A 25360-nucleotide genomic window follows, 5' to 3' on the forward strand; every position below is an offset into this window, starting at 1 on the left:
ACGGGTGGAAAGACGATGGCGAGCAGTGTTAAGCGTGCGACCGAGAAAATATCGACCGAGCGATAGTAACCGGGATCGGGCACTTGAAAAATGTCGACCGGGCAATAGGGAGAATGTCGAGCGAGTGGAAAGAGGATTGGAGAGCGGTGTTAAGCGCTCGATCGAGAAAATGTCGGGTAACCGAATAGGGAGAATGTCGAGCGGGTGGAAAGACGATGGACAAGCGGTGTTAAGCGCGCGACCGAGAAAATATCGACCGAACGACAATAACCAGGATCGGGCAACTGAAAAATATTGACTGGGCAATAGGGAGAATACCGAGCGGGTGGAAAGACAATGGGCGAGCAGTGTTAAGCGCGTGATCGAGATAATGTTAACCGAGCGACAGTAACCGGGATCGGGCACCTGAAAAATATCGACAGGGCAATAGGGAGAATGCCGAGCGGGTCGAGCCAAGAGGTCAATGACGAATAGAAGCGAATCCCATGAGCAGAGCGAGCATAAAGCTTATGAAGTCGATGGCGAACGAGAGCAGAGCCCTTGAGCCGAGTAGTGAGTGAGACGCAAGTGTCAAGCAATGCGATGAGTGAGATAAGTGTCGGCAGAGCAGTGAGTGAGCGGTGAGTGTCGACCGAGCAACAACGATGAGCGAAACATGAATAGTGAGTGCCAGGCAGAGCAGAGAGTGAGCGGTGAGTGCCGACCGAGGAACAACGATGAGCGAAACGCGAATGGTGAGTGTCGGGCAAAGCGGCGAGTAAAACGATCCCTTGACTAGGGAGTAAACTTGACCAACTAGTAGTTGGCCGCAAGAGCCCGACCGAGAAGTCATTGGTCGTGAGAGAAATCTCACTTATAACTCGCACTGGGGCGAGAGTCTGGAAGCGTGAGAGCATTCTCACTTATAACTCGTACTGGGGCGAGAGTCTAGAGGCGTGAGAGGATGCTCACTTATAACTCGCACTGGGGCAAGAGACTGGAATCCAGACTGAGAGGTCATTGGTCGTGAGAGCAAGCTCACTTATAACTCGCGCTGGGCCAAGAGTCTGGAGGCGTGAGAGCATACTCACTTATAACTCGCGCTAGGACGAGAGTCTGGAGGCGTGAGAGCATGCTCACTTATAACTCGCACTGGGGCGAGAATCTGGAGGCGTGAGAGCATGCTCACTTATAACTCGCACTGGGCGAGAATCTGGAGGCGTGAGAGCATGCTCACTTATAACTCGCACTGGGGCGAGAATCTGGAGGCGTGAAAGCATGTTCACTTACAACTCGTACTGGGGCGAGAGTCTGGAGCCCGACCGGGAGGTCGTTGGTCACAAGAGCATGCTCGCTTATAACTCACGCTGGGGCGAGAGTCTGGAGCCCGACAGAGAGGTCATTGGTCGCGAGAGCATGCTCGCTCTGAACTCGCACTGAGGCGAGTGTCTGGAGCTTGACCGGGAGGTCTTTGGCAATACTCCGGCCCAAGACTGGTGGCGATACTCTGGTCTGAGATCGGTGGCGATACTCCAGTCCGAGACCGATGACGATATTCTAGTCCGAAACCAGTGGCGATACTCTGGTCAGAAACTAGTGACAATACTCCGATCCGAGACCGATGGTGATAGCTCAACCCCAAACGGGGGAGATAAGAGAATTGATAGGCTGGTCTGAGACCAGTGAAGACCGCTCGACCCCGAACGGGAGAGATAAGAGATTCGATAGATTGGTCCGAGACCAGTGAAGATCACTCGACCCCGAACGGGGGAGGTTAAGCCCTGGAGTCCATAGAAGCGGAGCCTATAGCAATATGAGGGAGCAGAGCCTTTGTCATACCTGATCGCAAAGTGGTGTCGACCATCCGAGGATCTGTCTCGGTCCACTCAACTCCCAAATACCCGTGGAGCGAGGGGAGAAGATAATAATCTGAGTCATGACCGTCAAAGGGAGAGAATCCCATGGCAATATAAGGGAGCAGAGTCCGTATCAGTAGAAGGAAGCAGAGCACCGTGGGTAAAGGAAGCGGGGTCTATAGACGTAAGAGGATGCAAAATATGTGTAGGATGCAGAGCATATAGTAGTAGTAGAATGCAGCGCCTATAGCAGTAAGAGGATGCAAAGCCCCATGGTAAAGGGTGCAGAGCCTGTAGCAGTAAGAGGATGCAGAGTCCCTTGGTGAAGGGTGCAAAACCTGTAACACACCTGATCGGGAAGCTGGGCCCCTAGTCCCTGATCGGAGAGTAAGGCCCCTAGCCTGTAATCAAAGAGCGAGATCCCTAGATCCTGATCGGGAAGTTGTACTGCGAGTCACTGATCGGGAAGTTGTATCCCTAGTGTCTGATTGGGGAGTTATGCTCCTAATGTCTGATCGGGGAGCTGGGCCCCTAGTGTCCGATCAAAAATCGAAGGCCCTAGTCTTTAATCAAAGAACTAGGATCTTACTCTCTTATCAAGGAGCTATAGTTGACCCTATAACCATAAAAAGGGAGCAGAGCTCGTAACGTACCTGATTGAGAAGTCGTGCCAACCGGCTGAGGGTTTGTCTCAGTCCCTTGACTCCCGAATACCAATAGAGTCAGGAAAAAATATAATGAAAAAACTAATCTGTTGGCCAGTTGAAGCTCCAACTCAATCCCTCGACTCCCGAATACCTGTGGAGTGAGGGTAGTAGATAATATGTTCGTCAGGATCCTTCGGGATTGTGATAATGGAGGAGAACCTCCCGACGTCGTCCATCTTCACGTTCCAGAATAAGTGGAGAAGATTTTCACAAACGACACCAAATTGATCCTGCCCAGAATCTGAGTCAGACGGACCGACGGGTGAGGTGGATGGAATGCTGATCGAATCACGACGTTCCGAAGGGGGGTGTGCTGAGATGCCTTCTATGTTGACCAAGTCGTTAGAAGTCCTCTAGTCAACTCTACATGCAGCCAACGATCGGGTCACCCCAGTCCCTGGTAACCCGATGCTCGAGGCAGATCCAACGAGTATATAAGTAACAGACTAAGACATATAATAATGAAAACTGTAGAGTGGGTATGAAGAACATACCTTGGCCCAGGGGGGTGCCCTCGGGTGGATAGGTGAGCTAGTCGGGACGTTGCTCGAGTTGTCGTGACCCGGAAGAGCAGATGACTTGAGCATGAAGAAGAGCTGGATCTGAAAGCACCTAGGTGAGTGTGACCTGGATCCAAAAGACGACGTGCAAGTCGGGACTTAGCAGCAGCACGCATACCGAGATAAGATATTGACATGCGGGTCGAGAGAATGTGACAACGACACACAGGCCGGGATGTGACAATGGCACATGGGCCGGGATGCGACAATGGCATGCAGGCCATAATGTGACAACAGCACGCGGGCAAAAAGATCACAATGGCACGCAAGCTAAGATAAAACATCGGCTCGAAGGCCGGAATATAGCAATGGTCAGATATGCGCTGGAGGCGGAGACAACGGTTGTAAGGCTGCCGGAGTTGGCTGTAGCGACATCGAAGGTTGCTGTAGGGGTGTCAGAGAAGACAGACTGTGGAGATAGGAAGAGGGGCAGCGACGGTGGCGCTGTAAGGCCGACGGAAGTCATGGGTAAGCCGATAGTTGCTGTTGGAGGTGACGGCCGGAAGGGGCGAAGCCTGTGCGAAGCACCACAGGGGGTCCATGGCAGCAGTTAGTCGTTGGCCTGAGGCGAAGATGAGGTCTGGCCACTACTACTCGCAGCGCCAGTGGCAACAGTGAGGGCTACGAGGCAATGATGGTCGGAGGCAATAAACGTGCTACCGTAGGCGCGTGCAACTACAACAACATCACTGTGTGTGGGCGTCGGCACCGGCAAGGGAGACGATGTGCGTGAGAGGAGCTGACGGATGACCAGCGGCGGTGCTGGCCGCGGGAAGAGAGGAGGAGGAGAGGGATGGCGTCGGCGTGTAGAAGGGAGGAGGTGGCGACCGACGTCGTTGGCGTGGGGGAAAGAAGGTGGTGACTGTGGTCGGCGGCCGTCGCTCGGTGGTGATGGCGAGAGAGACGAAGAAGGTTGGTGGTGGCGGTGCCTCAAACGCTGAAGAAAGAAGAAAGGGTGCGTCAGTGTCGTCAGCGTGGAGAGGGAAGCGACGGCGGCCATGACATCAAGAGGAGAAGGAAGAGGAGAGGTGGTGGCCAGCGTCCTCGCTAAGGTGGCGGCAAGAGAGGGAGAAGAACTCCCCTCTTCGTTCATGTTTGCGGCGGAAGCCCAAACACGAATCCCCCCTCTTTCACGCATGAACAGTGCCATAAAAAGTGTTGCTATAGTAAAATGACCAAAATGCCCTCCTTCTCCCTCCTAATTCCCCCTCTACCCTTAAGCCATATCCATATCACCAATCATTCAAAAAAAAACTTTTTTATTGAGATTTTTTTATTTTACAAACCTTTGATAAATCTTACATTATCAACTCGGTTACTCTATATGTCTCATGTCTTTTTAGGATTCCACTGAGTGGTAATTGTTAGATTATATATATTTATTTGTTTATAGCTTTTAGGGTAATTTAGTCCTTTTTTCCTTTTCTATTTAAGATTTTGGGTTTTTTTTAACTTAACTATGTAAAGATTTATATTTTGTATTTCTGACTATGAATTTTGGATTCAATACTATGGCTAATTTTTTTCTTTTCTTAATTTCTTCATGGTATCAAAACAATTCTCCTTCCCAAATTTAATTTTTTCTATCACCCCTTGTTATTGCTTCCTATTGCCACTGTCGTCTCCTACTACGGCTGTTGATATTGGCGCCAACATCTTTTTCTATCGATTTTGGTGTCGACGCCTTGTGCTATTGATTTTGGCATCGATGTTTTTTTCTGCTGATTTAAGTATCGACGCTTTATATTGCCGATTTCGGCACCAACGCTCTTTTCTACCGATTTCAGTACCGACGCCTTGTGTTGTCGATTTCAATACTGACGTCCTTTTCTACCGATTTCGTCACTGACGCCCTGTGCTGCCGATTTCTATGCCGCCATCTTTTTCTGCCTTAAATTCTTCGTATGACTACGGGTTGTCCTGACACCAGTTTTTACAGATCGTACATATGTGTATCCTTATAGTTTAGTTATTTTGAACATTATTTGTTCTATCATCATGCTTAATCGTACAGATGCTTCATAGAAATATAATCCGCATATGTTAGAGCAGTTTCAACAGTTTCTTGCTTCACATCCCTCTGCCATGTCACCTTCCTCTCATATAGGTTTGTCATCATCTAGTATTTCAGGTATATCTTTATCCTTGTTGATTTTGGATTCTGGTGCCTCCCATCATATGTCATCTAATTTATCATCTTTTGTTTCTTTTTCTCCCAGTTTATCTATATCTATTGTGACTGCTGATGGTACTCCTATGTCATTAGTAGGTGTTGGTTCAATTGTTGCATCTTATTTATCTCTTACTAATGTTTATTATATTTCGAGTCTTACTTTAAATTTTATTTCTATTAGTCAATTTTGTGAATCTAGATACCTAGTCTCTTTTTCATTATCCAATTGTTATATTCAGGACCCGTAATCTCAAAGATTGATTGAGACAAGCTATAAGCAAGGAGGACTCCATGTTTTAGATCAATACAAAGTATTAGAAGTTGTAGCTTCGAGTGTGGATTTATCATCTTTCCATCTAAGTCGTTCATTTTCTGATTTTTATTTGTGACACTATCGTTTAGGTCATGTTTCAACATTTCGTTTATGTTTTTTAGCTTCTACAGGAGTATTAGGACCTTTAAAAAGTTTTGATATTTCTTATTATAGTGGTTGTAAACTGGCCAAATTTTCTACCTTATTATTTTCTAAAAGTCTTTCTTTTTCTTCTATTCCATTTAGTCTTATCCATTCTAATGTGTGGGGACTCTCTTCTATTTCTACAAAAGGGGGGGGGGGGGGTCAAAGTATTATGTTTCGTTTATTGATGATTGTATTCGTTACTCTTGGGTCTATCTTATGAAACACGGGTCTAATTATCTTATAATTTTCAACAACTTTGGAACTCTTGTGAAAACTTAACATACTAGTGTTATAAAGTATTTTCGTTATGATTTGGAGGGTGAATACACTTCAAATCATTTTTCACATTTACTTGATTTTGATAATACTATTCATCAAACCTCGTGCACAGATACTCCTAAATAGAATGGCGTGACTAAAAGGCCCATTTATTTTTATTGTTTGTCAGTGTTCTTAGTGTTTTTTGAAGGGAAGTAATCCTTAATGCTACTCACATGATTAATAGAATTTCAACCTCACACAATTCAGGCTTGTCACCTTTTAAAAAATTATATGGGCATGCTAATGTCTATTCCTCTTTGCGTGTTTTTTGTTGTACTTGTTTCATCTTTCGTCCACATATAGAGCATAATAAGTTAGCCTCTTGGTCTACTCTTTCTGTCTTTCTGGGTTATGGTGTTAGTCAAAAAGGATATTGTTGTTTTATCTCATTAGTAAAAAATTATATGTCTCTCGTCATATTGTGTTTCTTGAGCATATTACATTCTTTTCTATTCTAACTAGTTCACATAATATGACAAAGTCAGATCTGCTTTATATTAATCATTTCAATACCGATACTAAGGAAGATTCACCCACAACTCCTATTGGTAGCTCAACTGAATCTGGTACTTTGGTTCCCGAGATATCCGCTCCACATGTTCCTCTTTCTGCCACTACCAATCATCTCCTAAGGTTGCAGATGATCCTGTTGGTGCAATTTGCACTAATAATCTAACTCAGATTTTGATGAATGATAATTGGATTAAAATTAGAGTATTTTGTGGTCTAATTACTTTACCAAGTATGCAGGAGTTGACAGGTGATGTGGTGATAAAGGGGGGTCTACTAAGTACTGGTCAAACAACGGAGATAGAGGCCAATGTAGAGGTCAAAGTTAAGGAGGTTAACACCAGAGAACCGACAAGCACGCCTTAAAGGGGTCCGAGCGGGTCTCTATTGCAATGACCGATCGGGAATGAGGCTCTCGACCGGCAATGATATGGCTAGAGTGGGTCTCTACTGCAACGGCCAATTGGGAATGAGACGCCCGACCGACCATGATCTAGTCCAATCAGAAGGCCCGTGCAGCCAAGATCATTGGACGCTCATCATGGAGCAGAGGAGCATTAGGACGACGGGGCATTAGCCCGTCAGGCGAACACAAGCTCTCAGGTCGCGTTACCCCATGGAAAAGCGACCCAATCAAGCTGAGTGGGGAGTACTCGGCCCAGCGGCTATCCCGCTCGGCCGACCAAAGGGACCACTGACATATCTCTCAATATCCTTTTGGGAGATAGTGTCGCTGACACCAAGCATGGATAACAGGCAGATCGTACTGTAGAAGCTTCCACTGTCTCATTAGAGGTTTGCACGCCCCGTTAAGGCAAGGTATCAGAGACGCTTTATTGACATGTCCTTTCATAGGACAAGTATGGAAATGTGCAGGCATCTTGGGATGTGTGCCCACACATTTCTACGACTCCATATACCTATGGACGCATGCTCGCATATCACATCAACTCTATTATAAAGGGGGTCCAACCATCAGAGGAGGTACGCGTGCACACCTATTCTACTATTTAGAGCTCTCGTCTACTGTTCATGTTCCGCTTTACTGCTGCCAGTGACTGCCTTGAGCATCGGAGGGCCAATGTCGAGGACCCCTTTCCCGGCCTAGCATTGATGTTTTTGTCCCTGCAGATCAAGCGTAGTCTTCGCATAGTCCATCAAGGAGTCACATCCCTCGCTAGTCATTTTCACCAAGTTTGGACAGGATCAACAGGTCTGAAGGACCTAACAATATGCTAAAATCCAGCTAGGTCCACGAGGCCCGATATCTGGTGCAAAGTCTAGATAGGTCTGCGGGACCCTATATCTAGCAGGAAGTCCAGTTAGGTCCCCGGGACTTAACTGACTGAAGTCCAGTTGGGTCCGCGGGACTTGACAACTGGTGAAAAGACTTGGTAGGTCAAAGACAAGTCAAGAGACTGCAATTGGTAAGTGGAGGTAAGCAACTGGAGAAGAGATCTAGTGAGAACACATTCCCCGTTGAGGAAACTGTAGGCGTCTGTCCAACTTAGGTTCATTTGAAAAACCTAAGTTGAGATCTTGACTAGATCTTGGTCTCAGGGAGATAGAATCTAATTACTACTATTATCTTACTATATTATGCTAAACTTGTTTTGCGGGATAAACATATTTTTTGTTGTTTGGACTAACTCCCTTTTGCAGGAAAAAAAGTTGCTAAAAAAAAGAGAGTCTGGGCACCCAGAGCTAGTCCGGGCTCCCGGACCACCCGCCCTGACCTGGCCAGGCACTCGGGCGGTCCAGGCGTCCGGACCAAAAATTTCATCCCAAAGCTGAGTTGGACCACAATGACTGATTGAACTCACGTCAATGGTCCAAGCGCCTAGAGGGGGTTTGGGCACCTAGAGGGGGGTCCGGGAGCCCGAAAGTGGATAAACTTGACGGATCAAGTTTCGACGAGAGATCGTCATGTCAACAACGGTCTAAGCGCCCAAAGGGGTTCCAGGCGCCTGAAATGAGAATATATAAAAGCCTTCGACCAGCAGCTTCACAACAACTTTTTCTATAACTTTCATTCCTACGCATTGCTCTAGAAAAGCTCCTACGACGCTGTAATGCTCCTCCGATAACCAGCGAACAAGATTTATTTATTTCTCTATTATTGGTAACATTTTCTTATATTTATGTACTTAAATTTTGTAATCATTCGAACTATTAGTGGATTGCCCAACAAAAGCACTTGACGAGTGCAGACCTTGGAATAGGAGTTATCGAAGCCTCCGAACCAAGTAAAAAACTACTTGTGTTAGCGCTTGATTTCTCTTTCTGATCCTTTCTTTCTTGTTTTTATTTTCACTCCGTAACTTGTTTTTAATCGAGATTTGTGATGAAGGCTATTCACCCCGCCCTAACATCTTTCCTATCCAACAGATCATTTTCTCCATCGTCGTCAATCCACTCGTGTTCGTAAATCTACTAAACTACCGGATTTTCCTTACTTTTATTATTCTCGTTCTTTTGCTTCTACTAAACAATCCACTCATATTTTGTTGCATCTTTTCATTGTCTTTCTGAGCATGTATCCTATAGAGAAATTGTTGTAACCCACTTTGACAGAGTGTTATAGCTGAGGAACAAACTACTTTGCATCAGACTTAAACATGGGATTTGGTACCGTTGCCACCAGAAAAATATACTATTGATTCTTGTTGGGTATATAAGATCAAAACTAAATATGATGGATCTATCAAATAATACAAAGGTCATCTCGTTGCTAAAAGTTATTCTCAGGAGTATGACATGAATTATGAGGAAACGTTTGCTCCCGTTACAAAAATGATGACTATTTGTACTCTGGTTGATGTTGCTTCTGTTTGTCGATGGAGAATATCTTAAATGGATGTCAAGAATGCATTTCTAAATAGTAATCTTCATGAAGAAATTTATATGACACCTCCTCTTGGTATTTCACATCAACTTGGTGAAGTTTACAAGCTTCGTAAAGTGCTTTATGGTCTCAAACAAGCATCTTGTACTTAGTTTGAGAAGTTTTCAACAATGATTACTTCGCTTGGTTTTCATCTTAGTAATCATGATTCAACATTGTTTGTCATATGAACGAGTATATGTTGTATGCTTTTATCATTATATGTTGATAGCATGATTATTACTGGTAATAATTATAATGGAATTGCTTTCTTAAAGTTTAAGTTGGTTCATTATTTTGCTATAAAAGGCTTGGGTATACTACACTATTTTCTAGGCATTGAGGTCATTTATTCCCAAAAAGGTTATCTTTTATCCCAATTAAAATATATATATGATTTGTTTGAGCGTACTCATTTTATCGACAATAGAGTCGTTAATACTCCTATTGAGACTAATGTTTAATATTCTCCATTTAATGACTCACCTTTGGCGGATCCTAGTTTGTACAGAATTATTATTTGAAGCTTATTTATCTCACCGTGACTCGTCTAGATATTATATATGTTGTTCATGTGGTTAGTTAATTTGTCGCTGCATCAACTACAGTTCATTGGGCTGATGTTTTTTGTATTCTCAGGTATCTTCGGGACACTCAATTTCAAAGCATTTTATTTCCTTCTACTTCATCTCTGGAGCTGCATGCATACTATGATATTGATTGGGCTGATGATCCTACGAATAACAAATCTACCACTAGCTTCTGCATTTTTCTTGGTGATTCTCTCATTTTTTTTGGAAGAGTAAAAAATAAGATGTTATTTCTAGATCTTCCACAGAAGTTAAGTATATGTCATAACTTCAATTACTTATGAGATAGTTTGGTTACATTGATTGCTTGCGGATATAAGTATCTCTCTTCATCAACCTATTCTATTATATTGTGATAATTAAAGTACTATTCAAATTACACGCAATTCAGTTTTTCATGAGCGGACGAAATATATTGAATTAATTATCACATTACTCGTCATCATCTTCAGATTGACACCATCACAATACGTTTTGTTTCTTCAAATCTACAAATTACTTATATATTTATCAAGACACATTCTACTTCATGTTTTCATTTTTTATCTGACAAACTCTCAATATTTTTAATTGTAGCATCGTGAATTTAAAGGGGATGTTAAATTATATATATTTATTTATTTATAATTTTTAAAATAATCTAATTTTTGTTATTTAGGGTTTAAAATATTTTAACTTACCTATATAAAAATTTATATTTCGTATTTTGCCTATATAGTCTAGATTTAATAATATAGCTTTTTACTTTTCTTACTTTATACAGGGATCACGAGGAAGACGCGTTCAAACTTCAAAGGGCCTGCTTTTCCACTTCCTATTCTCGAAGAAGCAACTGGAATAAAAATTGAATCAGTGATCCCCACTCACAAAATTTATTTAAGTAATCGGCATGGATTAATTAGTCAAAAAAGCGACATGTATTTGGGCGACATCTATCAATTCAGATGAAACCTTAATTCGTAGCATTTAAGTCGATCATTAATTGTGATTTGTCCAACCTGAAAGAGACGCTGTTGGATCCGAGACATGGCGTGGAATTTTGTTAGCTTAGGCCTAGATATTTCTACGAAATTAATGAGAAATTTCTTCATACTCGTGCAACGAGAGAAACCTTGGAAAACAATAACGAGGTGTAGATTAAACACGACGACAAATTGCAGAAACAAACCGAGCGAAATCAAGAACTTGTTCATCAGCTGGGTTCCTAATTGGCGTGACGATGCCTTTGAGTGTGACTGATGCCTTGCCATGCTTCAGCGACTTCTTCTCTGTGCGTATTTACTTCTCATGCACAGTGGTCTGGCTCGAAACAAGCTTGATGGGTTAATTTGCTCAGGGGGTTTGCTTGCCATGGAAGATAATTAAAGTTGTCGATGGGAGAAGATGGCGCATGGCAGGAAGAAGTCGTAGACCTGTCTTTATAAAATGCACGGACCGAGCAAACGGTCCTAGTGGGTCGTGAACGTTGCCATTTGCTTCCCTCTGCAGAGCTCAAAGACCCCATTTTTTTTTATCTCCCTGCTCTCTCTCTCTCTCTCTTCCCTTCTCCCCTGTTTCTTGCCATCGAGCAGTACTGGGTTTTGAGTTGGACCGTCGATGGGGAGAGCGCCGTGCTGCGACAAGGCCAACGTGAAGAGAGGGCCGTGGTCGCCGGATGAGGACGTGGTTCTCCGGAGTTACATGGAGAAGCAAGGCACCGGTGGCAACTGGATTGCTCTGCCGCAGAAAGCAGGTTTTGATCATAATTAATTTCTTCCTCCTGACCTTCGCTTGTTTTCGGAGTTTTCTCTGCTTTGCATTCGTGTCAAAATCCTGTCTTCTACTGAAAAGGACGAGAAATCATGGTTTCTGTCGAACAAAATTTGGTTCTGGTGGGTTTAATTGTCGGAATTTACTCTCAAAAACCTGTTTTTTTTGTTAATTATTTATTTCAGGACTCAATCGCTGCGGGAAGAGCTGCCGTTTGAGATGGCTCAACTATCTCAGGCCTGACATCAAGCACGGCGGGTTCACAGAGGAAGAAGACAACATCATTTGCTCTCTTTACAGAAAACTAGGCAGCAGGTGGATGAACCAAACCATCTCCCAACAGTTTAATTGCCGATCGATCTCTCTACTAATTAATCTATCTTAAATCTTGAAATTAGGTGGTCGATCATCGCCGGCCATCTCCACGGAAGAACAGACAACGACGTGAAGAACTACTGGAACACCAAGCTGAAAAAGAAGCTGATCATGTCAAGTAACAACGAGGCCGTGAAGAATCCGCCGTCTGCAACTCCACCGCCTGCTTTGCCCCACGCTGTCGCCGTCAGACCGGAGTCCAAGAACAACTACACCGCGGGTCCCATCTCCAAGCTGTATTCACCACCATTGCCCTCCGATCACTTCAGCTCCATGATTAACGATCAAGAAGGCTCCGTGTCTTCGTCCACCATCACAGCCGACGACGGCGGCGGCAGGGCCGTCGAGGAAGATATGCTGCTGTCGGAGTTTGACTTGGGATTTCTGAGTGAGCTGCTGGGTGGTTACGGGGACGACGAGAAGCTGGGGGAGATGCCGCCTCCTCTTGTTTGGACGCCTTCAGAGTTCAGATATTCTTAGCAACGGCGTGAGCTCCTGTTGAAGCTCAATTAATTAACAGAGTAGTTCTTGATTATATCAGTGTACATGTCTGGTTTTTTTTTTTCTTAATTAAATTTGAGGTTGTATATGGGAGAACCTCTGTGGTAGAATGATCAATTAATTGAGAAATATAGTCAGTCCCAATATCTCATCTCCATTTTAAAATATCTACATAAAATTCTTTACCACCAACAGTGCAGTAAATTAAGCACAACATGTACAGAGGAGTTGAGTTGAGCCACAAACTGGGCCTTCAAAATCTCATTCGTCCATCCTGTTCCTCATATATATAATCCAATAACTCTTGACTATTTTGTGGATTTATCTATTGGGCAATGAAATGTGCGTGACTTTAAAGTCGATGGTCAGCAAGATCGACTGGTTGGCGAGGGGGTGTCATGAGAGTTGCATGGGTGGTGAAATGGCCTTGTTCTCAATAAATTCAAAGGCGATGGTAGATAAACTCATAAGAGGACAAGAAATGGCCATGGAGGAATCTTCCTTACTCGTATGTTTTCTTTATTGATTCCCTTGTTCCTTCCACACTCTTTTTTTTTTTTCCTTTCAGCAATGTTGACATTGGAACGCACCGATCGTTTATAATTTTTTACAATTTTTTTTTGGATCTGGAGATTATTTTTTGGCCATGGAAATGGCCAAGGATCAGCTTCGAGGAAGTTTCGCCAAGACTAACTAGAAGCCGTTTACTCATATGAATGATAGAGAATATATATATATATATATATATATATAATCTTTTCCCAAATGAGAAATTGAATGGACAATAGATCTCATCCATCTTTGTTTTGGTGGGAATCGCTTATACATCGTTTTAAATTCCAAGTCACCCTTTCTCATTTATGAATTCTAACAAAATAGCAGGCCGCCCGTAGTGATCAAAACTAAAATCCTAGCCGCCCTCGTGAGCATTAAAACTCAACCTTAAATTCCAATATAGAACTCGTGATCATCAATCTTGGGAAACAAATTTGGTTGAGCAATTTAGAATGCCCAATCGGGCTAGATGGGTGAGTTGCACAAGCTGAATAGATGGGTCGAATAGGCTAGACATGTTAGGCGTCGATCAAACAGGTGAGTTGTTTGAATAGTCGAGCCAAATTGATGGTCAAACAAATGGCAACTGAGTAGGTTTTTGCTAGTTGAATTGGACGACGCAAGAAGAAGTATTCTGTAATTCCAAGCTCTCCTTAGATCTGCAACAGATGCTTTAGATCTTGCCAACTCAAAAGTTCAGTTGTCACTTCCATTATAATCTCTACATCCGTACCTAATTAACACACTTCTGGACGGAAAATTGAGCCAGCTTTCAAACAACGTACTGCCGGATAGACTGACAAAAAACACCTTGAACCTTCTTATGATAAGTTTACCTTGCCACTGGAGCATAGGTTGGCGGTGGTTCGACTTCAAAAGCACCAGTCTGGCTTATTTGAGTTATAGAGCCCCTAGAACAAGCACACTCTAATTCCAAAATCTCCATCACAACACGAGTCATAGTTGGCCTCTGATGGTAATCTTGTTGTGTGCATCTATATGCTAGATCAGTAGCCATCCAAATGGAATTTACATCATACCCCATTCCTAAATTTCTATCAACGATGTTCTCTATATTCTCTCGGGAAAGTCTTTGGCATACCCACTGAACTAAAATAATAGGTGTTTGTCATAGTTTGCACCTTAGGAGGTTGGCCTGTGACCGACTCTAGGGTAATCACTCCAAAGCTATAGACATCACTCTTCTCACTGAGTTGGTCGGAAGAAGAACCTGAGAGCATTAGCATAACAGACTTGGCTTCCATCTTGCTACATCTTGCTACAAACAGTAGAAAATTATTGAAGCAATGGAAACAACACTAAGCAAATGGGAATGTACACCAGCAACTGCAGTGATCTGAACAGTCGTCTTATTGGGTTATATCATAATGAAAACAGTTTTGGAAGAAGTGAATTATTTTAGGTCAACCTTTGATAATAACTGAAATTCGCATAAAAGAGAATTATCTGGTGATCAAAAGCAGAGAGTAAGTTCCTTTCAATTCTGCAGTATAGGTATATAAATAGGCCAAAAGAAAATGAAAAGAGGAGCAATAATCTTACTGTGGATCAAGATACCCAGGGGTACCAACCACCGCAGATACATCAGGTATATGAGTATGGTTGTCCAGATTGAAAGGCATTGACAACCCGAAGTCTGCTACTTTGGCCTCTAGAATTTCACTCAGCAGGATATTTGAACTCATCACGTCTCTATGGATGAGTGATGGGTTGCATGCAGTGTGCAAATACTCCAGTCCTGCATATTGTTAAGCTCAAGATATTGGGCAGCTCCAATTGCAGCTCCAATTGCAATGTTAGGACGATGCGCCCAACTGTCATTACTATGAATGTACCTATTTAAGACAATTAGATTAAAATTTTACTTGACTACTGAAATATGGGCCATATTTATGTTATTGTATCCCCAAAGAGTTGGCACCGACATGGCTTAATGATGATAATAAACAATTATTTGATTAAACTAAATATAGATGTATCAATTAACCAAACATACATCAGGCCAATTTTGTGTCACTGTATTCCCAAATAGTTGGTGTAACATGGTTTGATGACGATTATGATGATAAACAATTACTTGAATTGGAATGGATAGCAAAACACCATGACAATTAAGTTTTGCTTGACAAGACACGACTATGTAAAATTAAACAAAACAAAGTGCAACATATTTCTCTCTCCAAAGTAAACCAGAAGAAATGTGTGATTCAAACCTGTAAGATGATCTTGTACGGTTCCTTGTGGCATGTACTCATAGATAAGTGCCAGATTATCCCCCTCCATGCAGTAGCCAAGCAAAGAAACAAGATTCTTATGATGAATCCTTGTCAAGTTTTGAGCCTGTTACAGTATCACAGTAAATGAAAATTAAGGGGAACGACATTAACTCTTGAGGATACAGAAATAGACAATAGCTAGAAATAAGGAAGATCCATAACATATGGACAGAAGTTTAGTTAAATATAAGATCCATATGCAAATTATTAATAGGCCAAAAAGAAATCTAGACTCTGGACCAGCCTTTTTTGTGTTTAATATCCCTCACAGTCCGTACTGTCCATTGGAAATATAGCATAAGCTTCTGACAACTAATAAGAGCAGCACTGCTAATAAGAACTCAACTACTAAAGCATTAACTAGAGTTGGACTGGTTTACCTCAGCACGAAACTGTTTCATGCCTTGTGAAGATGATTGAGATAGTATCTTGACGGCAACTTCAACATTGTTTTAGTATCATTTTCGTTCCTAGGTTGCAGAGTATTGGGGTAGCTGGTTCTATTTGATCCTTTAAATACAAGGGCAAAAAGTTATGCTGCTAGTGATTGCCCATTGTATCCAAATTGAAAAAGAAATGTCATCAATACACAATCATAATTTACCAAACACTTACCTTGTTTTCTTCTCACCATACATACTATGAATGTCCCCACAACGAGAAGTAAAACCACTGAACCATCACAAATAATTGCAATAATAGCAACACTTGAAAGCTTCTTCTTTTCTACTCCACTTGACGTTCCGCCAGGACAAAGATTTGGATTGCCTCCATGATTAAGCATCAATTATGTATTAGTATATTTTTGAACAAAAGTAAGGCACCTAAGTATTGTAACAATACCCAGTATAGAAAAGAGTGCAAAACATAACTCACATATATATATTTATAGTCAAACCTGAGACATTTAGGTTCACCTTCACAAGACATGAACTTTCGTAAATAATGTTTAAATGGGAATCTCATACATGAGGCTCCCATGCCAATTTGAATATTGTCAATCTTCTCAATGCTTAGTTGAGATTTGTTCATTCAAGTCCTTCCAAAAACTTTTCACAAAAGGCTAAACATTAGATGAATCTTACTTTTTTTCCTTCTATTTTAACTTTTCATCTAACTATCTAGGTTATGTGGCAGCAGATTCATGTGCTGATATACGTTTTAATATTGCTGGCATTTAGGTTCACCTTCACAAGACATGAACTTTCGTAAATAATGTTTAAATGGGAATCTCATACATGAGGCTCCCATGCCAATTTGAATATTGTCAATCTTCTCAATGCTTAGTTGAGATTTGTTCATTCAAGTCCTTCCAAAAAATTTTCACAAAAGGCTAAACATTAGATGAATCTTACTTTTTTTCCTTCTATTTTAACTTTTCATCTAACTATCTAGGTTATGTGGCAGCAGATTCATGTGCTGATATACGTTTTAATATTGTTGATAACCCCATTACTACTCAGGTAAGCTGAACACATCAACTAGCAACACGGTGATGTGTGCTACTCAAATTGTTCACGCACTTCCACAGCTCATTTCAGGTAGTAAAACTTTGAAGCCTTAGCAACCACTTTCTTAAACTTAGAATGCTAACAGAAGACTTCTTTAACAGCTAGGAGAAAGCATCATGAATGTCAATCAATACAGAGACACAAATTGGGGATTGTTCCAGTAAGATTGTTGCCTCTCAAATTTCTGCAAGATGTCAAAACACAAGTTATGCATTATTTCACAAATCACAAGTTGTACTATCCTTACAGGATCGGAGAGATGACAATGCTCCTAGAGCATCCGGTATTTCTCTTGTTAGGTTGTTGCAAGACAAGTCATTGAAATGGAAAGTCGATAAACAATTAAAATAACAATGAAAGATAATAAAACCAGTCATAAAAACGTTAAATTCTCCACAGGAAAATATCAAGATAAACCATACAAGGGTATGTGGAACAACTAAAATGAACAACATAAATAACTTCACAAACCATAAAAATAAAAAGACCCTTTGTACCCTTCTACCTCATCAAGATTGTGAAGAATAAGTTAGACCAAACCAATCAAATCAATTAGCTTAAATCATAACTTTCAAAATAATGGATGATCTTCAATATTCTAGTACAACAAATGGGTTCCATGTACCTTAAATTGGATATGAAAAGTATTCCTCAATATTACAACACAAAAACTCAATGCCTAAGCGAGTTTGAATTATAAGATAGAAGTTTTTCTTGCACAACTTCCTAAACAATGTCACAAGAAATCCTTTAAACAGAACAATTATAATCAACATAGTGTATATCAAATTGTTAAATCAACAAATCTAGAAGCTTCTTACTATTTCTAGATGGTTACATTCATCCTCGAAACTTCTACTTCAAATAAAAAATGATATGAAGACTAAGCATTACAATCTGCCAACATGGCAAAAGAAGAGGATATAGAACCGGACAATGCACTTGAAGATAAATTCCTGCAGAAAATAATGATATGCAGTTAATATTTCTGAGACATGCTTTCACATTATTGTATTTAATTAGCCATGTTTAAATTAAAACTCACATGGGTATGATCCTTGATGAATTGGTTCTATAGCTACACATGGGTCACCGATTAATTAGACCCTACATATGCTGGTAGTGCCCCAACGTGACTCGGGGGGTCAATGGGGCCCACCCAACTTGAGTCACTTTAGGGCACTGCCTGTATAGGCAGGATCGAACTAACCTGGGTCACCCGACCAACTTTTCTTCAACTTATATTGTTCCTTGATGGCGTTGATGGACTCCACGGAGTTCCACATGATCAAATACCAAATGCTGAATTACTATAGAAAACAATATAACCATTGTTCAACAAAATAATTAGAAAATAAATTTTAGGGAATCACATAGCCTTTGTTTAACAAAATAATCAGAAAATAAATTTCAAAAAACTAAAGCAATTTACAGCACATGAAATGCCTTGGGATGGAGCATCACAAAAGGTACAAAGTATGACCATTCATATTTTCACTTGTTTGTTAGTTCAACAGTTTTTCTTAGAATTATTTTGGATTTGTATATTATCTTCACCATGAACATTGAGGTTAACTTAGTATAAGGGTTTATATTCTCATGAAGTTAATTCTCAAAAAAGAAAAGAAATTATGTTTAGATGTTTACTGGTCAAATGCTCTAAATTTATCTCTAACTTCGGTACCTGATGAGATTGTGAGATCTTACTTAATAAAGGATAAAAATATCTCTAATAAGAAACTAACTACAAATTTAGTAAGTTAAATTTGTAACTTTGTCATGCAAAGTCAAATATAAATGGCAAAACATAATGTAATTATCCAAAAATATGAGATTGTTGAGAAACTCATCACTTAGGTCACATATATGCTGCAAAACTTTGATTTCCGACTTCAAAATCCATTCAAATAGAAATAAGTGTTAGTTTAATGCCAAATGTTACCAATTAACTGGGATAGATGGTCTTAGATAAACTATGTCCAAAAGTTATAAACCGGTATGAATGCCATAGGACTTACTAAATTAAATACTAAATGTCTTAATCATGTCATCAAACTGCATCGAGATCACATAAACAACCATTTTTCCCATGTAAAATAAGCATACCCCCCTCACTAAGTAGGATAGTGGCCAAAAGAGAGTCATAACAATGTGCAACATGGAACAGGAGCATGGTAGGACTTATCATGCACAAGGAACTAGAAAGTGCATCATCATATTCATACCATCGGTGGTGATCTCTTTCCACGAGTCGGAGACCACAGTTAGCCAAATGCGGTCGTAGGCATCATCTGGGTATCTGTTCCATATCAAAATGAAACAAAGTATTCAATCAATGAAATCTATTCCTGATTTGATGAATCTAGGAACACGTGAGAAAACCTCAACCTCAAATGATCAAATCTCACCTTAGGAATGATGCATCATTAGACAGGATAGAGATAGCTTTTGAAATAAGATCAGAGTGACCATTCCATTATTTTAAAATAAATCAGGAAGTAAATTGACTAACAAAAAAACCAGATTCAAGATCTCCAACTAGCAAATTGTCATAGATGGCGTAATGGCATGATCATGGTCATTTCGAACAAAGATCTACAATCATGTAATGTTCTAAAGCAGAGAAGTAAGAACAGAGACGGTAATAACATCAAACACCTCGCCTGCAACCTAGTTACCAGCTACCGTTTATTGTCCTCTGTTACAGAGGGAGCTTGAGTAGAACTCCAACTAAGAATCCCCTTATCGATAATCGTCAATTTTGACTAAGAATGTTTGAAACTGGTGGCGATGGGGATGACAACAAACAAGACGAGGATGAGAAGGAAGATGATGGCGATGCAGAGCCACTTGCGGCTGCTCCTCTGGTACTCCTTGGCGGACTTGAGCTCCTTGGTGCCGTCCTTCACGTAGTGAGCGGCGCTGGCGACGTGATGCTCAATGTCATCCATCTGCTCTCCCTGCGTCTCCACTATCACCGCCATGTCCAGGAAAACCTGGTGGAGCTCCAGCAGGCTCCGCTCCACCTCCTTCGCGGCGTCGTGCCGGTCCTGGATTTCCTGCACCGCCGCCGCCACGATCCCACGCCCCTGCTCCAGCATCGCCTTCCTCATCATCCCCTCGCTGTCCCCGTCGGAAATAATCCTCTCGATCACCTCCTCCGACGCCGCCTCGCCCGTCAGGGTGAAGTAGCGCCGCTCCACGGTCTCCCGGTACTCCGCCATCATCCTCTGCCGCAGCGCCTGGAACTCCATCATCATCTCCTTGAGCTTCTTCCGAAGCCCGTTGGTGACGGCGGTTCGGGTCCGGTCAACCGGCGTGCCCTCCCGGCAGCCTGACAGACGCCGGTTCGCGGCGTTCGAACGATCCATGGACTCGAGGCGGCCGCGGATGTCGCGGGCCGTCTTGAGAACCTGGACGATGTCGGCGTTGATCCGGTCTCGGAGGCGGCGGAGGGCCTCCGGCTTGTGACTCGACTTGCTCTCCTCGTTGGCGGCCTGGAGACGCGCAAGGAGATCGCGGACGGACGCCATCTCCTCCTTCACAAGCTCCGCCTCCTCAAAGAACTGGAGTAGGTGGCCGTCCGCGCCGGCAGCCGCCATCTCGATGGCCACTTCGACCTCCTCGCCGCCCGATTCGAGGTCCTTTAGGACCTCCTTCTTGAGATCTGCATAGCTGTAGAAGGATTTGGTGATGAGGTTGTTCATCTTTCTTTCTCTCCCTGCCTTTTTGCTACTGAATCTCTTCTTGTTTCTGATGCAATGAGAGAGGGGAGGAACGGAGAGAAGAGTTAAAGGAGAGAAGCGCAACGGTCATGAGACAGACGACCTTCCCAACGACTATACGTTTGAAATGGTCATCTCGCCGAACCGTTGCAAACTTTCGCACCCCCTGACACTCCCCCCTCCCGGCCCCACCCCAAATAAAATGTTTTATTTACGTTTATACTCTTTTATTGGTTTAGTTTTGTTTTTTTATTGATTTTATTTTTTAACTAATTTTTTTATTTTTTATCAATTTTATTTTTTTAATAATTATTTATGATATGTGTTATAATCTTTATTTATTGTTTAGTCTTAAAATTTAAGAATTATTATTTATAAAAAATTAAAAATATAGATGAAAATAATATATATATATATATATTCAAATAAAAAAAACTAATAATAAGTTAGCCTCCTAGGGTAACCGGCATAACCTCATATGCTCATTATATTCTTACAAATACGTTATAATTAGAGATTGAACCGTAAATGTCTAAATGACAATTGAATATCCTACAATGACATCATAGTCTCGGGGACATATAATAATATAAAAAAAATATATGAAAATATATAAAGATAAAAATTTTAATCAATATTTCCCTTATTACTTTGTATGATAAATGAACATGTGTTGTATAATGAATTTCATATGTGTAAAAATTATAAAAAAATTGATGAAACAAATAATAAATAAAATTAAATAAAAAATAGATTTAAATAAGTAATAAATAAAATTGGAAGGAAAAAAAAAAAGTAAAGGAGCTCACATAACTTGTTATATTGAAGAAAGAAAGGTATAAAGGATATTTAAAAGGAAGAGAAAAGAGGTGCTGTTAAGGGAGGGGAGAAGTAATTTGTCGAATTATGTTCGTTCAATATAAAATCATAATCATGTTGATCATGTCTGAGCGCTGAGTCGATGAATATTGGGGGCGTGGCACTCTTCGCTATCTTCGACTGGTGATGTGGATCTTCGATAAACCTGCTGATCTGGCGGTAAGAATGGGGGGCCCACCTTCTGAAGGGTCCCAACCTAAGGACGGATGGAAGGCTGGCCAAGCGGGTAATGGTCCGAGCGGAGCTAGAGATAACCCATCCATGGGCTTGGGTTTCCGACGCCAAGGCAAGAAGATCGAAGGGCCGAGCGGAAGTCCGCTCGGCTGGGACCGAAGGGCCGAGCGGAAGTCCGCTCGGCTGGGACCGAAGGGCCGATCGGGTGGTCCGTTCGGCCAGGATAGGGGCGAGGGTACAAAGGTGGCCGAGCGGCCTATGCGCTCGGCTCGGGTTATGGGATATCAGCAGAAGCATGTCTGATGATTAGGCCGTACACAAGATCACACGATGGAGGATCTTGCCGTCACATCATGGGAAGGTTGATACAGTAGCAGTATGGCCTCATAGACGTCTTCCTGACAGATCCATATCTGGGCATGACCCTTCTGACAGACCCATACCTGGGCATGGTCAAAGGCGGGTGGTTGCTTTGACTGGCGCGCCCAGGCTTCTTCGAGAGGTCTATATAAGGTCTCCATTTCTTCACTCGAGGTAGACAAATCTTCATCTTGAGGCCACCTATTCGTTATTCCTCGCCTGACTTGAGCGTCGGAGGGCCGTCGCCGGGACACCCCTCCCGGCTCGGTTTTCCTGCAGGTTCGCCGGAGCGCTCAAGGATCCAGCAGGGAGCGTCACGTGCCCAGTGTCCGTTGACTCCTGGTTCGGACAGGATCAAATTGGCGCCGTCTGTGGGAACGCTCCTGCATCCGAACGGGAACAATGGATGAGGCTGGACGACAACACACGAGAACGCTCTCCATAAAGAAGCCCGACGCTCTAATCAAGGCAAGAGCAGCTAAGCTCATGAAGCAACAGAAAGAGAATGTGCAAGCCGAGCGGCTGAGCAGCAAGCGGCATCAGCCTCCAAGGGCTGAGCGGAAGCATCGACAGCCACAGCCCCATTTCCCTCAAAAGCAGATACTTCGTCTCCCGAATTCAACTTATAGCAAACCCCTCTTCTGGAACTTCAAAAGCGGGAGTTTGATGTCAAGCGATGAATTGACCACATAGGAGGAAGATGGATAGACGGGTCGGCAAGCGGATGAGGAGGGAATGGGACTTGGATCAACCAGTAAGCGCACATTATCTCCCGCCTTTCCAGGGCAGGGTGAAAGGTGCGCCAATATAATATATGCTGTATATTTTCTGTTTGGCTGTATATTCGAAATGTAGGAAGCAAAATGTTAAAGAACGCAATTGGCATTATCGGCCGAGCGGCCTATCTTCATGGTGTATAATATTCGAGCCGAGCGCTCGAGGAACGAAGGCCCCGCGCCGTTCGGCCGGAGGTAAATTGGTCGAGCCAAGCGCTCGAGGAACGAAGGCCCCGCGCCGTTCGACCGGAGGTAAATTGGTCGAGCCAAGCGCTCGAAGAACGAAGGCCCCGCGCCGTTCGACCGGAGGTAAATTGGTCGAGCCAAGCGCTCGAGGAACGAAGGCCCCGCGCCGTTCGGCCGGAGGTAAATTGGTCGAGCCAAGCGCTCGAAGAACGAAGGCCCCGCGCCGTTCGGCCGAAGGTAAATTGGTCGAGCCAAGCGCTCGAGGAACGAAGGCCCCGAGCCACTCGGCCGGAGGTAAATGGGTCGGGCCAAGCGCTCTAAAATTGAAGGCCCCGTACCATTCGGACGGAGGTATATTATCCTAGCCCAGATGCTCGACGAAGCAGACCCTGAGCCATTCGGCCAAGAGTACGTTATCCGAGCTGGTTGAAAGGAACCAAAAGTGATAAAAAGGAGGGCAAAAAGCTTCGCCGAACGGAAGCGTCAAAATTAGCCAGAGTCGTCTAGCCCAGACGTTAAACCGTAGAGCCGCACCGACCGGCTATAAAAACCGAGCGGAAAACCGACGAGCACCGTCGTTAAAAATCGAGAGTCGCGCCGATCGGCTATAAACATCCGTGCCGACGAGCACCGTCGTTAAAAATCGAGAGCCGCGCCGATCGGCTATAAACATCCGCGCCGACGAGCACCGTCGTTAAAAATCGAGAGCCGCGCCGATCGGCTATAAACGTCCGCGCCGACGAGTACCGTCGTTAAAAATCGAGAGCCGCGCCGATTGGCTATAAACGTCCGCGCCGACGAGCACCGTCGTTAAAAATCGAGAGTCGCGCCGATCGGCTATAAACATCCGCGCCTACGAGCACCGTCGTTAAAAATCGAGAGCCGCGCCGATCGGCTATAAACATCCGCGCCTACGAGCACCGTCGTTAAAAATCGAGAGCCGCGCCGATCGGCTATAAACATCCGTGCCGACGAGCACCGTCGTTAAAAATCGAGAGCCGCGCCGATCGGCTATAAACATCCGCGCCGACGAGCACCGTTGTTAAAAATCGAGAGCCGCACCGACGAGCACCGTCGTTAAAAATCGAGAGCCGCGCCGACGAGCACCGTCGTTAAAAATCGAGAGCCGCGCCGATCGGCTATAAATATACCGAGCGGAAGAACGAATATCAGAGTAAGAAACCGCGGAAACTACAAATATTAAAACATTCAGGCCCGATTGGGGGTTGGTCCTTCGATGCTCGGCATTTGTTGACTTCACGTAGGCAGGATACTATGCAGCTTGAAGAGGACGACCACCGAAGGCAAGTGATCCGGCGGTAAGAATGGGGGACCCACTTCCTGAAGGGTCTCAGCTTGAGGACCGATGAAGGGCTGACTAAGCGGTTAATGGCCGCGCCGAGCAGCCAAGTAGGTCCGAGCGGAGCTAGAGATAACCCATCCATGGGCTTGGGTTTCCGACGCCAAGGCAGGATGATCGAAGGGCCGAGCGGGAGTCCGCTCGGCTGGGGCCAAAGGGCCGAGCGGGTTGTCCGTTCGGCCCAGATAAGGGCGAGGGTACAAAGGTGGCCGAGCGGCCTATGCGCTCGGCTCGGAATATGGGACATCAGCATAAGCATGTCTGATGATTAGGCCGTACACAAGATCGCACGATGGAGGATCTTGCCGTCACATCATGGAAAGGTTGATACAGTAGCAGTATGGCCTCATGGACGTCCTTCTGACAGACCCATACCTGGGCATGGTCAAAGGCAGGTGGTTGCTTTGACTGGCGCGCCCAGGCTTCTTCGAGGGGTCTATATAAGGCCTCCATTCCTTCACCGGAGGTATGAAAAAGTCTTCATCTTGAGGCCACCCTTTTTGTTATTCCTCGCCTGACTTGAGCGTCGGAGGGCCGTAGCCGGGACACCCCTCCCGGCTCGGTTTTGCTGCAGGTTCGCCGGAGCACTCAAGGATCCAGCAGGGAGCGCCACGTGCCCAGTGTCCGTTGACTCCTGGTTCGGACAGGATCACCTGCAAAGAAGCTGAGCCGGGAAGGGTTTCCCGGCGACGACCCTTCGACTCTCAGGTCAGGTAACGAAGAGAAAAGAAAGAAACAAAGTAACACTACTGTGGCTACAGTACTCAAGATTGCATATCTCCGTCGAAGCTTGGGGTCCTTATATAGGCTCCCGGGGAGGCGCGGGCACGTTTCTCGATGCGTGAACGCTTCCCCAAACATATCTCAAACGA

General features: G+C 43.5%; 2 protein-coding genes across 2 annotated transcripts; one reads left to right on the forward strand and one right to left on the reverse strand.

Annotated features, from left to right (window-relative positions):
* The first annotated feature begins 11194 nt into the window (after positions 1 to 11194).
* LOC122035381 (transcription factor RAX2-like) lies at positions 11195 to 12987 on the forward strand. The gene is made up of 3 exons (XM_042594792.1): positions 11195 to 11772; positions 11975 to 12104; positions 12188 to 12987. Exons 1-3 carry the CDS (start codon positions 11637 to 11639, stop codon positions 12642 to 12644), a joined length of 723 nt encoding a protein of 240 aa, XP_042450726.1. The 5' UTR covers positions 11195 to 11636; the 3' UTR covers positions 12645 to 12987.
* Positions 12988 to 19552: 6565 nt separating this feature from the next.
* On the reverse strand, positions 19553 to 20818 carry LOC122035389 (syntaxin-related protein KNOLLE-like). The gene has a single exon (XM_042594797.1). The coding sequence runs from the start codon at positions 20733 to 20735 to the stop codon at positions 19794 to 19796; it is 942 nt and encodes a 313-aa protein (XP_042450731.1). The 5' UTR covers positions 20736 to 20818; the 3' UTR covers positions 19553 to 19793.
* Positions 20819 to 25360: the final 4542 nt, after the last annotated feature.

The sequence above is a fragment of the Zingiber officinale genome, chromosome 11B (genome assembly GCF_018446385.1).
Source record: "Zingiber officinale cultivar Zhangliang chromosome 11B, Zo_v1.1, whole genome shotgun sequence".
Lineage (NCBI taxonomy): Eukaryota > Viridiplantae > Streptophyta > Magnoliopsida > Zingiberales > Zingiberaceae > Zingiber > Zingiber officinale.